Source organism: Phycodurus eques, chromosome 8 (assembly GCF_024500275.1).
Source record: "Phycodurus eques isolate BA_2022a chromosome 8, UOR_Pequ_1.1, whole genome shotgun sequence".
Lineage (NCBI taxonomy): Eukaryota > Metazoa > Chordata > Actinopteri > Syngnathiformes > Syngnathidae > Phycodurus > Phycodurus eques.
In genome coordinates this window covers 24,174,843-24,187,807 of record NC_084532.1, presented here as the reverse complement: position 1 = coordinate 24,187,807, position 12,965 = coordinate 24,174,843, and the positions used below count along the sequence as shown (strand labels likewise).

Here is a 12,965-nt window from a genome sequence, read left to right as displayed (position 1 = left end):
GCACGGGGAGAACATGCAAACTCCACACAGGCGGGGCCGGGGATTGAACCCGAGTCCTCAGAACTGTGAGGGTGACGCTCTAACTAGTCGTCCACCGTGCCGCCATATGACAAATATTAAACATATAATCTGTACAGGTTTTTTTTTCCATACAGAAATAAAATTAAAGTCATAATTCAAGTGCTGGCTCAAGGTCCGGAATAGGATGCATGGTGAGATGCATTAGTGTGCAAGATATTGACAGAACGGGAATGTGATATTAGCTTTTCTCTCCCCAGGTGGAAGTAAAAAGCTGCATGGCATGGGCGAGGGAGGACGTCCTCAGTCTTCCCAGGGAGCAGAGCAGTGACAGCAGCCTGTCACTGAAGCGGCTCCTCTGCCATCAAGATGGTGCTGTGTGCAGTGGATGCTGGGGATTGTCCATGATGGACAAAAAGCTTGTTCGAGATAATGTCCTCCAATTCGGCAATGAGCCATTAATATTTTGTGAAAAATGGAAAAGAATATTTCCTTGGCAAAATTCTTTTATTTTATGTGGTTTAACGCATGTCATTTATTAAATGAAACAAGGACGTGTTAAACAAGGACCTGCCTTACAAGACTCCAAGATCCAAATCAATCCTTCAAAAAGGTTGAAAAGAGTAATGAGCCTATTTTGACGAAGTATGGAGTAGAAATACAGATATCTGTTTTCAAATGTAGTAACAGTGGTGAAGTAATTATGTACTTGTACTTCATTACTTCCCACCACTGCATTTTACAACCCCAATTCCAATGAAGTTGGGACGTTGTGTTAAACATAAATAAAAACAGAATACAATGATTTGCAAATCATGTTCAACCTATATTTAATTGAATACGCTACACAGACAAGATATTTAATGTTCAAACTGATAAACTTTAGTGTTTTTAGCAAATAATCATTAACCTAGAATTTTATGGCTGCAACACGTTCATAAAAAGCTGGGATAGGTGGCAAAAAAGACTGAGAAAGTTGAGGAATGCTCATCACACACCTGTTTGGAACATCCCACAGGTGAACCGGCAAAGATGGGGAGAGGTTCCCTTCTTTGTGAACAAGTGCGTGAGAAAATAGTCGAACAGTTTAAGGACAATGTTGCTCAACGTACAATTGCAAGGAATTTAGGGATTTCATCATCTACGGTCCATAATATCATGTAAGCGGCAAGGCCGAAAACCAATATTGAATGCCCGTGACCTTCGATCCCTCAGGCGGCACTGCATCAAAAGCCGACAATCAATGTGTAAAGGATATCACCACATGGGCACAGGAACACTTCAGAAAACCAATGTCACTAAATACAGTTCGGTGCTACATCTGTAAGTGCAACTTGAAACTCTACTATGCAAAGCAAAAGCCATTTATAAATAACACCCAGAAACGCCGCCGGCTTCTCTGGGCCCGAGCTCATCTAAGATGGACTGATGAAAAGTGGAAAAGTGTTCTGTGGTCCGACGAGTCCACATTTCAAATTGTTTTTGGAAATTGTGGACGTCGTGTCCTCCGGGCCAAAGAGGAGAAGAACCATCCGGACTGTTATGGACGCAAAGTTGAAAAGCCAGCATCTGTGATGGTATGGGGCTGTGTTAGTGCCAATGGCATGGGTAACTTACACATCTGTGAAGGCACCATTAATGCTGAAAGGTACATAGAGGTTTTGGAGAAACATATGCTGCCATCCAAGCAACATATTTTTCATGGACGCCCCTGCTTATTTCAGCAAGACAATACCAAACCACATTTTGCACGTGTTACAACAGCGTGGCTTCGTAGTAAGAGAGTGCGGGTACTAGACTGGCCTGCCTGCAGGCCAGACCTGTCTCCCATTGAAAATGTGTGGCGCATTATGAAGCGTAAAATATGACAAAGGAGACCCCGGACTGTTGAACAGCTGAATTATTATTAGTTATTAATTATGCTATTAGGGTAATGGTATACTGTATATGGTATATATGTTCAAAAGTGACCACTTTGCTGATCAAATAACCAACAGTCAAATGCAGAGAATATCAGAGTTTTGATCAGACCCCGGACTGTTGAACAGCTGAAGCTGTACATCAAGCAAGAATGGGAAAGAATCCCACCTACAAAGCTTCAACAATTAAGTGTCCTCAGTTCCAAAATGTTTATTGAATGTTGTTACAAGAAAAGGTGATGTAACACAGCAGTAAACATGACCGTGTCCCAGCTTTTTTGGATCGTGTCGCAGCCATAAAATTCTAAGGTAATGATTATTTGCTATAAACAATTAAGTTTATCAGTTTGAACATTAAATATCTTGTCTTTGGAGTGTATTCAATTAAATATAGGTTGAACATTATTTGCAAATCATTATATTCTGTTTTTATTTATGTTTAACACAACATCCCAACCTAACTGGAATTGGGGTTGTAAATTGGGCCTTCATAAAGACTACGACTAATACAGTACTTCTGCTACGACAACTACTACTAGTAATAAAATAATAAAACTCACTAACGCGCCGTTTTACTAAAGCACACTTGAAGTTTGTAACCTTTAAATATATTGACTTTTGTTGAGTATGTGTCAGATTTCGGGACCATTTAGTAGATTGCACAAACCTGGCAACCCGAACGTGAGCGAATCACGCGGGGCGGATCTTCTTCCGGGTTCTACCGGTATTCACAAGGCGCTCGTCAGATATATTTTATTATTATTATTATTTTTAATTTTATATGAATTCACGCGAATGTATGTATGTGAAATGTGTGAAAAGTATACACGTTTAAAATTTTTTTTTTAAAAGTTCTATATTTTATCGTGCGGGATGGCTCCCACGGAGCGTCGTGGCGCTTTTTTTCCCCCTCAGCCTCTGCGTCAGGTGTTGTGGTCGTGGCGACCCTCTTGGGGGTGCCATTGCACCACCACATTTTCCCTTCATTTTCAACGTTGATCTCTTCAAAAGTTCAACTTAAATTTTCTTCAGATAATTCAGAGAAAGATAGCTTCACAGTTGCAATGGTTTTATTATTGTAGTAGGCACAATCAGTATTATCTGCAATTCATGTTGCTTTTCATAGATCGACTAAAATGTATTCATTTTTGTCGGACCGTCATGCATTTTTGAAGAAAGAAAGAATGATTCTGCATGAGTTTTTTTTGTACTTTTTCATCTCGCTGAAAAAGTTGGTCCCTTCACATGGTGTAATGTATTGAAAAAAAAAAAATGTTTCATAACATCAACACATGCGGACCCAAATAAAGAACACAGTGAATATGAATTTACAACAACAAACTGGTTTCTTGAAACATGATCAACTTTTCAGGCATTAGCTCCTTTAAATATGACTTAAATGTGTGTCAGCACTCATATTCATTTCAGTATCTCAGTACTGGCAGGTGCACCTTGACCCGGTCCAAAAGCCCAACGGGGTGTTCCAGTAAAGCGGCCAGGTTGCTCCTGTTCACATACGCGGCCACGCCCACGGCGGCCGACACCACGAGCGGCCACTTCAAAGAGCGTTTGGGTCTGGCCCGGTCGCACGGTCGGGTCTTCATGGGCTGGGCCACCCGGTCCCACATGGTTAGTACGGCCTGACGGGCTCCGGCCCATTTGCCAGGCCCCCGCAGGCGGTACTGGTACGGGTTGACGGGGCCGAAGAGCAGGTCCAGGCCAAGCCTGGGGTCGGTTAGCAACAGTCGGAGGATGTTGGGGCGCACGCCCACCAACGCCGCTATCTCGTCCATGTAGTTTGCGTAATCCACTTGAATGGTGTGTCTCTGACTTAACACGTACCTGAAAACAAAAGACAAACGTCTCAATGTCTTTATAGTGCTACCTTTGACCTAATAGTTTAAGCCATTCTCCGGCCAAGCTCCTAACTCAATTTACTTGTAAAAAAAGTAACAAAGCTGTCATTCATTGATTATTATTATTATTATTATTTTGAATTCGAGGTTTTGAAAAACATTAGTTTTCTCGTAAGTAAGGATTTTTTTTAAATTGAACAGAAGGAGCGACGTTGACATTGGTATGAAAAAGTAATAAACTCTGCATTTTGGAACACAATTTATTTATTTATGTTTTGCTGTTGTGACAGTAAGTTAAAATAACTGAAGCAATTATGCTATTAGGGTAATGGTATACTGAATATGGTATAAATGTTCCAAAGTGACCACTTTGCTGATCAATTTACCAACAGTCAAATAGAGAGGATATCAGAGTTATGATCAGAAATGACAACAATAAACTCAGCGACACAAGCTTACCCTATTTTATATTTAACAGTCTCCTCTTTGCTGAAGTTGCCTGTTTTTTGGGGTTTTTTTTTTGCCCTCAGTCTCATTTTGAATACAAAAAAAAAAACAGGTCTCGTTACAAACATCCAAATCCCAATAAGAATACAATAGGTTGTTTTTTATGTTACTGAGTGATGCATTGAAGGTGGCGTGGTTTTACGCAGATTTCCATGGCTCTGTTTTGAGGTGAAAAATGGTACCATCGGACATGTTTGGATGACTTTAGTGTGGAAGAGTGACTCCAAATTCTTGTCAATATTCACCTCCTGTAGGTGTAATGTCCCAAAACTATGGAGTTACCTGTCGGTCATGGTCTCCTGCTTACACTTGATGTTATCCAACATGTCAGCCACTGGAGGAAGCTTGACGCATCCTGGTGACACCACAAAATATAGTCACAAAACAGGGAAAAGTTTACTTGTTTTAAAAGTCCCGTATTTTGGCTATTTAGGCCTACATATAGTCACTCAAACATGGACTTAGTATAAAAGTGTCAATTTCATTTAAAAAAAAAACCTTGGTTTTGTCCAGAAAAGGCCCTTTTGACAGCTACTTCTGTTTGACCCAGTTTTGTATCCGCTTTATCCATATTTAGCTATGACCGCCGACTTTCCCCTGATTGGTTGCCTTTGTGTAGACGACCCACTTGTGAGAGCACGCTGGCTCTGGAGCGGAAAGGGAAGGCGGAGATCTTTGCTAGTGATGAAGATAAGCTCGTGAAATCCGAATGTCCTGATTTCAGGCCTCTCGGCAAAAAAACATCTGCAACTCAGGATTGCGAAGACAATTTTTATTCATATTTCACATGTTGAGGCACCATAGAGACAATACTACATCCCATATACTAGAAAAAATTGGTTTGGTAAAATATGCCCCCTTTAACAGAACAGCAGAGGTGGCAAGAGTACTCGCACTCTAGTCTGTACTTAAGTAAAAGTGCAGATAGTTGCGTCAAAAAAGACTGGTAAGAGTAGGAGGACTAATTCCACTAGTGCGCCTTTTAGTCTCTGGGATTCAGCAGCCGCGTCCCTTCACTGCATGTCGGGGATACTGATAGACCGTGAGGAAACTTGAATACTGGGGGGAAAAATGGGAAAACTCTCCCGGTTTCGCGCAAATGGAGCGGCTGTGGCCGCTGGGAACATACTGTAACGTAAAAGTAGTGTAAGGAGTAGAAAGTAAAGCTTAACTCCCGAACCCTATTCCCCTGTCCGTTCTATCCCTCTGTCTGTCCCCTAAAACCCTTTTCTGTCCGGCTGCATTTTCAACAAACATAATAATGAAAAAATAAACAGAGGGAGTATTTCAAACTCCCCTGTTATACAGCAAAGCTGTTCCAGCACCAAAGGCGTAGAAAACCACCATTCTGCATGGCTGAACAGGACAGGTCAACATATTCACTGCCATTGACGGCTTTAGAAGTCAAATATCCATGTTGAGTGGGAAGGCTGGCGGTCAATGAGTTTTTTAAAGAAAGGAGTAGAAAGTACTGATATCTGTTTTTAAATGTAGGAAATAAAACTAAAAAGTCGTCAGGTGAATAAATACTTTAGTACAGATAACTGAAATATCTACTTAAGTACAGTAACTAAGTAGTTGTACTTCGTTACTTCCCACCACTGCACAATGGATTCCTACCTTTGAAGACCCTGGTGGCCCATCGGGCCTGCATCTCAGAAATGGGCATAATGGCCCCCAGAGGCTGCACCAGCCCAATGACGGCCAGGGTGTGGCGTTCCAGCTCTGGGGGGAACATGTATTTGAACAAAGACGTCTTGTTGTCCGAAACGGAGATCACATCCGGAGCAAGAAATGGGAAGGAAAACCTGTAGCCTGTGGCAAAAACCTGCGCACAACAACAAAACAGGTCGTGTGTGTGCCAAAAATAACAATGTGAAGATTTTGTTGTCGATGACCCACCACCAAGTCCACGTCCTCCACCACGCTGCCGTCGTCAAACTCCACGCTGGAGCCGTCAAATCGGCAGATGTTGGGCTTGACCTGCACCGTTCCCGACAGGATGCGGTTGGGAAGCTCGTCGCTCACGGTGGGATGCTGGCTCATCAACCTGACACGTTCGGAACCAATCGCACGAGGATTACATTCACAGCAATACGGCAAACACTGGCAGAGTATCACTCAAAATGAATAGGCTTTTTGCTTTGACTGTGGAAAATTGACATTTTAACAACTTGAATACAAATAGTCGGGTCTCACAAGTCCCTGCTCAAGTGTGAAATTCAACAAGCGAGTCAATTTTTTCACGTCTGCCTATTTCTGAAAATGTGTCTGTGACGTTATCAAAACAGCTCAGCAGCCTTGACCCTCTTAAGTCGGCTTATCACTCAAAATCAGTAGGCTTCTCGCAAATGCAAATTGCTGCACCTGTGCTTGGGCTTCAGACTGTACAGGCCGTGTTCAAACCGCTGGTTGAGTTGTCTCTCTCCCACGCCGCAGACCACGCTAAAGGGAAGCAGTTTCCAGAGCGCCAACATCACCCTATTGATCGCCAAATCCCGGGGGAAGCCGTTTTTTCCGACTCTGTTCAGTACCCAAGCGCCCCTTCGGGTGCTCAGGTAAAGCTGCAAGGCCAGAACAAAAAGCAGACAGCGAAATCTATCTGTCTGTCTAAGGAATAGCTCGTGACCGAAACAATACTACATCTTGTGCCTATCAATGGGAATAGTTCATGATCCAAAGCATACCACATCGCGTGCTTTTCTATCACCTCATGATCCCAAAGCACACGACACGTGCACATCTACCTGCTTGGTGACCCTGCTGAGCTCCACAGCTATGTCGCCTCCCGAGTTCCCGATGCCGACCACCACCACCTTCTTGTTCCGCCATTCCTCGGGTGTCTTGTATTCGCGACTGTGGAAGTACTTTCCCTGGAATGTGTCGAGGCCTGAAGAAGAAGAAAAAAAACACACTGTGAATCATTCATACGGGAGGACAAACTTTGATACGTACGCACTTAAAATTTAAATGAGGTGAAGGTTGAGGTAACAATAGTACCAGTATATGATTGATCATGGGTTGCATAAGGACACAAAGGTTGATTCTTAAAGAAGCTCGAGCATTAGAATTGCATTGTACAATGTACTTGGAAAACATCTCGAGACATGCAGTGCATCAAGAAATGACTCTCAGCATTACCCTTTTTCCACGTTCTTCTCTATCTCCAAAATTCTACACACATTTTGGCCTGTTTTACTGCCGCTTCTCCTCCCCCCTCTGCTCTGAGACGGGGCTAAGTGGCGATGAGCAAAGCGAGGCTGTTGCTGTTTAAACTAACCTTGTACAGCATCATATCATGTGATAAATTTTTTTCTGATGCACCACCTGGAAAGTCGTGGAGAGGCAGGTGGGGGTGGCAGTGGTGTCCGATGCAGACCATCACGGCGTCAAAGATGTGTTTACTCTTTTTGCCCTCCTGGTTCTGCGTCTCCACGTCCCACTGGCCGGAATGCGAAAAGTCGGTCCTCGGTTTCACCTGCAAGACTTTGGACTGTGGGCACAAATTTAAAAAAAGAAGACTGAATGACTCCTATGTAACATTATTGCAGTCATATAGTATACCGTTTTATACTGGTATTGTCCTGTCTTTTTTTTTTTTTTTCTGTCCATGACAATATAACACCTGTTGCACAGAAAAACTGTTCCTGCATAAAAGGGCATATAAGATCCTTCACAGTGCATGACCTAGCAACCAAACAGGACAGGTTAAAATGACCACAAAAAAAAAAAACTAAATCAACCGATATCAATCAAAAGGGACCATTCATTTTTTGGCTAGGGCCGGCCCTGCACACAGCACAAACAGACATTGTCCTGCCGATGCCACTGTTCTGATACAACCAAAAATTGCCATGTTGACTTCATCCCCCTGCATTAAGTTTTAGTGTCATTTATCCACAAAAGCGACACGGGGAAAAAGGTGGGAAAAGGCCAGACTTTACAGGCTGTGTAATGTGTATTACCACACCCCACAGGATTTGAATCAAACAACACAACTCAGAAACGTTAAGAATTTTTAATCCAACAGCAGCCATGTTGTTTGGCCTTGGCGGAGGTCTTTCTGACTGGTGGTACAATGTGCTTACATTGAAGCGTATGTGCTTGCGGAGCTTGAAGTGGTCGGCATACATGCGGAAGTAGTCCATAACGAGGGTGTTGTGCATGTAGTTGGGGAAGTGGGCCGGGATGGGGAAGTCGCTGAAGCACATCATCTCCTTGGAGGTGTTGATGATGACAGAGTGATAGATGCTGGCCCTGTCCGGCTCGGGGTTCTCCTGCAACAACGACCGCACGATCAAAAATGGAAGTTACGAGAACAACCGGAGGCGACAATAGCACTCATAATCTGCAAATACAATACCCGTTTTGACAACACATCAGAATTCTTTTTTAGCATTGATCAGGCTTTTATGCAATCAAAACTGCGTTCCCATAGCTTTGCTAATATTGTGAACTGACTAGAAATTCTCAATTAGCAATGATAACATTGAGGTACTGGTATTTTCTTCTTCTTTGTTCACTTCAGTGGTTATTCGCCGCAATTGTAAGTCGCTTAGTTATTACAACCCCAATTCCAATTAAGTTAGGATGTTGTGTTAAACATAAATAAAAACAGAATACAATGATTTGCAAATCATGTTCCACCTATATTTAACTGAATACACTACAACAACAAGATATTTGATGTTCAAACTGATAAACCTGATTCTTTTTAGCAAATAATCATTAACTTAGAATTTTATGGCTGCAACACGTTCCAAAAAAAGCTGGGACAGGTGGCAAAAAAGACTGAGAAAGTTGAGGAATGCTCATCAAACACCTGATTGGAACATCCCACAGGTGAACAGGCTAATTGGGAACAGGTGGGTGCGATGATTGGGTATAAAAGGAGCTTCCCTGAATTGCTCAGTCATTCACAAGCAAAGATGGGGCGAGGTTCACCTCTTTGTGAACAAGTGCGTGAGAAAACAGTCGAACAGTTTAAGGACAATGTTCCTCAACGTACAATTGCAAGGAATTTAGGGATTTCATCATCTACGGTCCATAATATCATCAAAAGGTTCAGAGAATCACTGCATGTAAGCGGCAAGGCCGAAAACCAACATTGACTGCCCGTGACCTTCGATCCCTCAGGCGGCACGGCATCAAAAGCAACATCAATGTGTAAAGGATATCACCACATGGGCTCAAGAACACTTCAGAAAACCAATGTCAGTAAATACAATTCAGCGCTACATCCGTAAGTGCAACTTGAAACTCTACTATGCAAAGCAAAAGCCATTTATCAACAACACCCAGAAATGCCGCCGGCTTCTCTGGGCCCGAGCCCAATGGAGTGATGCAAAGTGGAAAAGTGTTCTGTGTCCACATTTCAAATTGTTTTGGGAAATTGTGGACGTCGTGTCCTCCGGGCCAAAGAGGAAGAGAACCCTCCGGACTGTTATGGACGCAAAGTTCAAAAGCCAGCATGTGTGATGGTATGGGGCTGTGTTAGTGCCAATGGCATGGGTAACTTACACATCTGTGAAGGCACCATTAATGCTGAAAGGTACATACAGGTTTTGGAGAAACATATGCTGCCATCCAAGCAATGCTGTTTTCATGGATGCCCCTGCTTATTTCAGCAAGACAACGCCAAACCACATTCTGCACGTGTTACAACAGCGTGGCTTTGTAGTAAAAGACTAGACTGGCCTGCCTGCAGTCCAGACCTGTCTCCCATTGAAAATGTGTGGCGCATTATGAAGCGTAAAATACGACAAGGGAGACCCCGGATTGTTGAACAGCTGAACCTCTACATCAAGCAAGAATGCTAAATAATTCCACATACAAAGCTTCAACGTCCCAACTTCAACTTAATTGGAATTCGGTATGTATTATCACGCAAATTTCTACCAACACAACGTGCAATTAGCGAGCTATCTATGCCTACATCCCAAAAACGCATCTTCCCTAGATGCCACAATTTACAGAACAGCTCCGTGTTGTTATTTAAATTCCCAAGCAATGGGGTGACTCCATGGACAACCTCACCAGAGCATCCCCAGGAGCGCTTGTTGCAGCGTGGAAAACCTCGCGAGAACCTGGTGGGCTTTATTACAACCACCGAAGGATTTTAGTGGCTATATTTCCACGGCCTCAAACATGAAAGGATTTGTATTCATAAAAACATTCCAGACAAAGTAGCATCCATTTTTCGGTCGTAGTAGTGGTATTTGATTGACAGTTCAACCAGGTGTGGTTCCATCCATGTCGCTGGATCCATGTCACTGCTATCCCTGTTTTTGTACTTCGTTACATCCCACCACCGAGTTCAACCCACCTTGAACCTCCACAGACCCCCGATGTCATCGCTGCTCTCAAAGCAGATGGGCTCCAGACCCTCATCCAGGCAGCACTTGATGCAGGCCAGGCCCGAGCTACCTCCTCCAACCACCGCCACACGACGAGGCATGCCGAAGCTGCGCAAATGGAGCAAATGCGTCAACACCATGCAAAAACTAAAAAAAGAAAATTCAGTCATCATGAGGAGATGTTAACAGAATAATTACACCAATGCAAAGTGTTCACCAAGACCTTTAATTTGATGTTGTAATGGTCGGCTCGCGGCCGACGGATGGCCCACCAAGCAGATGGATAAAGTTGGAAGAAAAACACAGTCTTTATTCAAACAAAGAGAGCACACGAGTGTGAGACAAAACAATGGAAGGTAACGAAAAAGAACGATGACAAAAAGACAACATGTTGACTATTACACAACAAACAAAAGGAGTTGAGCGGAGCCACAGTGGAAGGAAGGTACAGGTGGAGTGAAAACAAAATCTATTTACACAAGATAGTGGGGGTCCGGGAACAGTGTTACGGGGGCACGGCCCCCTTGGCTCCCGCTAGACCCGCCACTGCTATCTATAACGACAATAATTGTTATTTGCATCCATAGTATGAATAACCTGTTATTGACAGCATGAAACTGAACAAGCCTCAGAGGTGTTCATCAAACGAGTAGCTCTTCGTATTCATCAGTATCCGAGAAGTAGCTCGCAGTTTTAAAAAGGATATTGCAGAACGGTTGTTTGGTAAAATATTCTAAAAGATCGATAGTGACAGCCTTTCTTTGTTGCATGCAGATCCTGTGTGCTTATGTGAAGCCCAGCTGAGAATTCTACATGTTGAATATTTGACACTGAATCTTTAGCTGGTAAAAAAATAAAAAAATAAATCATAATCTGTTAGAAATTCCAATTCATACTCAGAGAGGATATAGCTTGTAGTATTCTTGTGCGATCTGAATTTCAATTCATGATGTTTATATTTGGACACTAATTTTTTTACTTTTTATTTGTCCTTGTTAAAAAAAATGTTGTGTTAGAAATTAAAATTCAAACTCAGATGGCACAGATATACTTCCACAGGAAGTAACGAAGAACCATTTTTTAAAGTAGAATTTTCAGATATCTGTATGGTACTCTTCTGACTATTCTTCATTTTCACTCCCTACATTTGAAAACAGATACAACTGACAGTAAACAAAACAATAAAAATTTGAAAAAAAATATACTTTATTAAAGGAATTGAATCAGTTCTTTTTGGAACACAAGTATCTGCACTTCTACCGAAGTACAAAGTGAGTTCTTTAGCCACCTCTGCTACTTTGTTGAACGCTGCCCAGCAACAGAAGATGTGCGCCTTAACACGAGCTACAACGACAAAGATGCGTTTAGTGTGGGCACGCGAACGTCGACAGGAGTTAATCAGTAGCAAGCTGCACACTCTCAGTGGATGTGCTGAGCCTGCAAAAAAAACAACACTCCTTAGAAAATAACATAAAACGCGCGAATCTCCAACGGTCGAGGCTGCAAATGAACGCAGCATACTTTCGCCAAATTGGTTTCGTTTGTAGCCTCTAAAAGTGCAACAACAACAACAAAAGAACGAAACAACAAAAAGAGTCGCCGTGCTCCTACCTGCTTTGCACTCAAGACGACGGGAGTGACTTGTGCTGTTTTGCTGTCGTCCTTGCTCGCAGTCGCGGTGGTTGTGAGTGGGCGGGAGTAGTGGAGTCTCCCGCGCCCGACTCGACCCCTGAACCCATCATGACAGCAGGCAGCGTGATTTGCTGGAAAAACAAACAACGGTATCTCCGAGCGGACACAACATTAGGTACACTTACGTAAGAGCCCTAGCAACAAAAGAGCAGTCTTTGTTTTTTATCTTGACAGATTCAAATAAAATCCAATTAGAAATTACGACTACAATAATTACAAGCTCATATTGCTGTTGAAAAATAAAAATGATAATAAAAATTCAAATGATATTGTTTTAATGAAATAAACTGTCTATTAAAATATATGTAAATATAGAATAACAAATTGCAAAAGGCGTATAAAAACAATATAATGAGTTGATGACTGGTTTTCTTGTAATATTGTGGATTTGTTTTTGCTAAATTAAGATTTTGTTTCTCATTATTGTACAACTTTATTCTTACAACAATGTTCTTCTTGTATTATTGAATTTTATTTCGTAAAATTCAAAGTTTTAATTTTTTTTCTGATCTTAAGACTTCATGCTTGTGTAATTAAGAGTTGCTTTACCGTAATACTATGGTCTTGTAAATCTCGTAAAATTCTGGTTTCTTTAGCCACAAATGTACAATTTTATT

The 12,965-nt window shown here is 42.2% G+C and overlaps 1 protein-coding gene across 7 annotated transcripts; it reads right to left on the bottom strand.

Moving 5' to 3' along the window:
* Positions 1-2,995: 2,995 nt before the first annotated feature.
* On the bottom strand, positions 2,996-12,387 carry LOC133406680 (flavin-containing monooxygenase 5-like). 7 transcript variants are annotated; one of them, XM_061684455.1, is made up of 11 exons: positions 11,134-12,387; positions 10,880-10,963; positions 10,626-10,764; positions 8,389-8,577; positions 7,628-7,793; positions 7,048-7,190; positions 6,668-6,864; positions 6,203-6,350; positions 5,921-6,128; positions 4,583-4,655; positions 2,996-3,779 (listed from the first exon to the last, which is right to left on the bottom strand). In XM_061684455.1, exons 3-11 carry the CDS (start codon positions 10,755-10,757, stop codon positions 3,362-3,364), a joined length of 1,674 nt encoding a protein of 557 aa, XP_061540439.1. In that variant the 5' UTR covers positions 10,758-10,764; positions 10,880-10,963; positions 11,134-12,387; the 3' UTR covers positions 2,996-3,361. The 7 variants fall into 7 exon arrangements, with proteins under 7 accessions (XP_061540439.1, XP_061540440.1, XP_061540443.1 ...); XM_061684456.1 differs by having other exon boundaries at positions 10,880-11,209; positions 12,268-12,387; XM_061684459.1 differs by having other exon boundaries at positions 12,268-12,387.
* Positions 12,388-12,965: the final 578 nt, after the last annotated feature.

Coding starts and splice junctions, on each gene's coding strand:
- LOC133406680 (XM_061684453.1), bottom strand. CDS start 10,829: ATGATGACTGAATTTTCTTTTTTTAGTTTTTGCATGGTGTTGACGCAT. Junction 6,865..7,047: donor TCAGCAGGGTCACCAAGCAG/GTAGATGTGCAC, acceptor CTGGCCTTGCAG/CTTTACCTGAGCACCCGAAG. Junction 6,129..6,202: donor TGGAGGACGTGGACTTGGTG/GTGGGTCATCGA, acceptor TGTTGTGCGCAG/GTTTTTGCCACAGGCTACAG.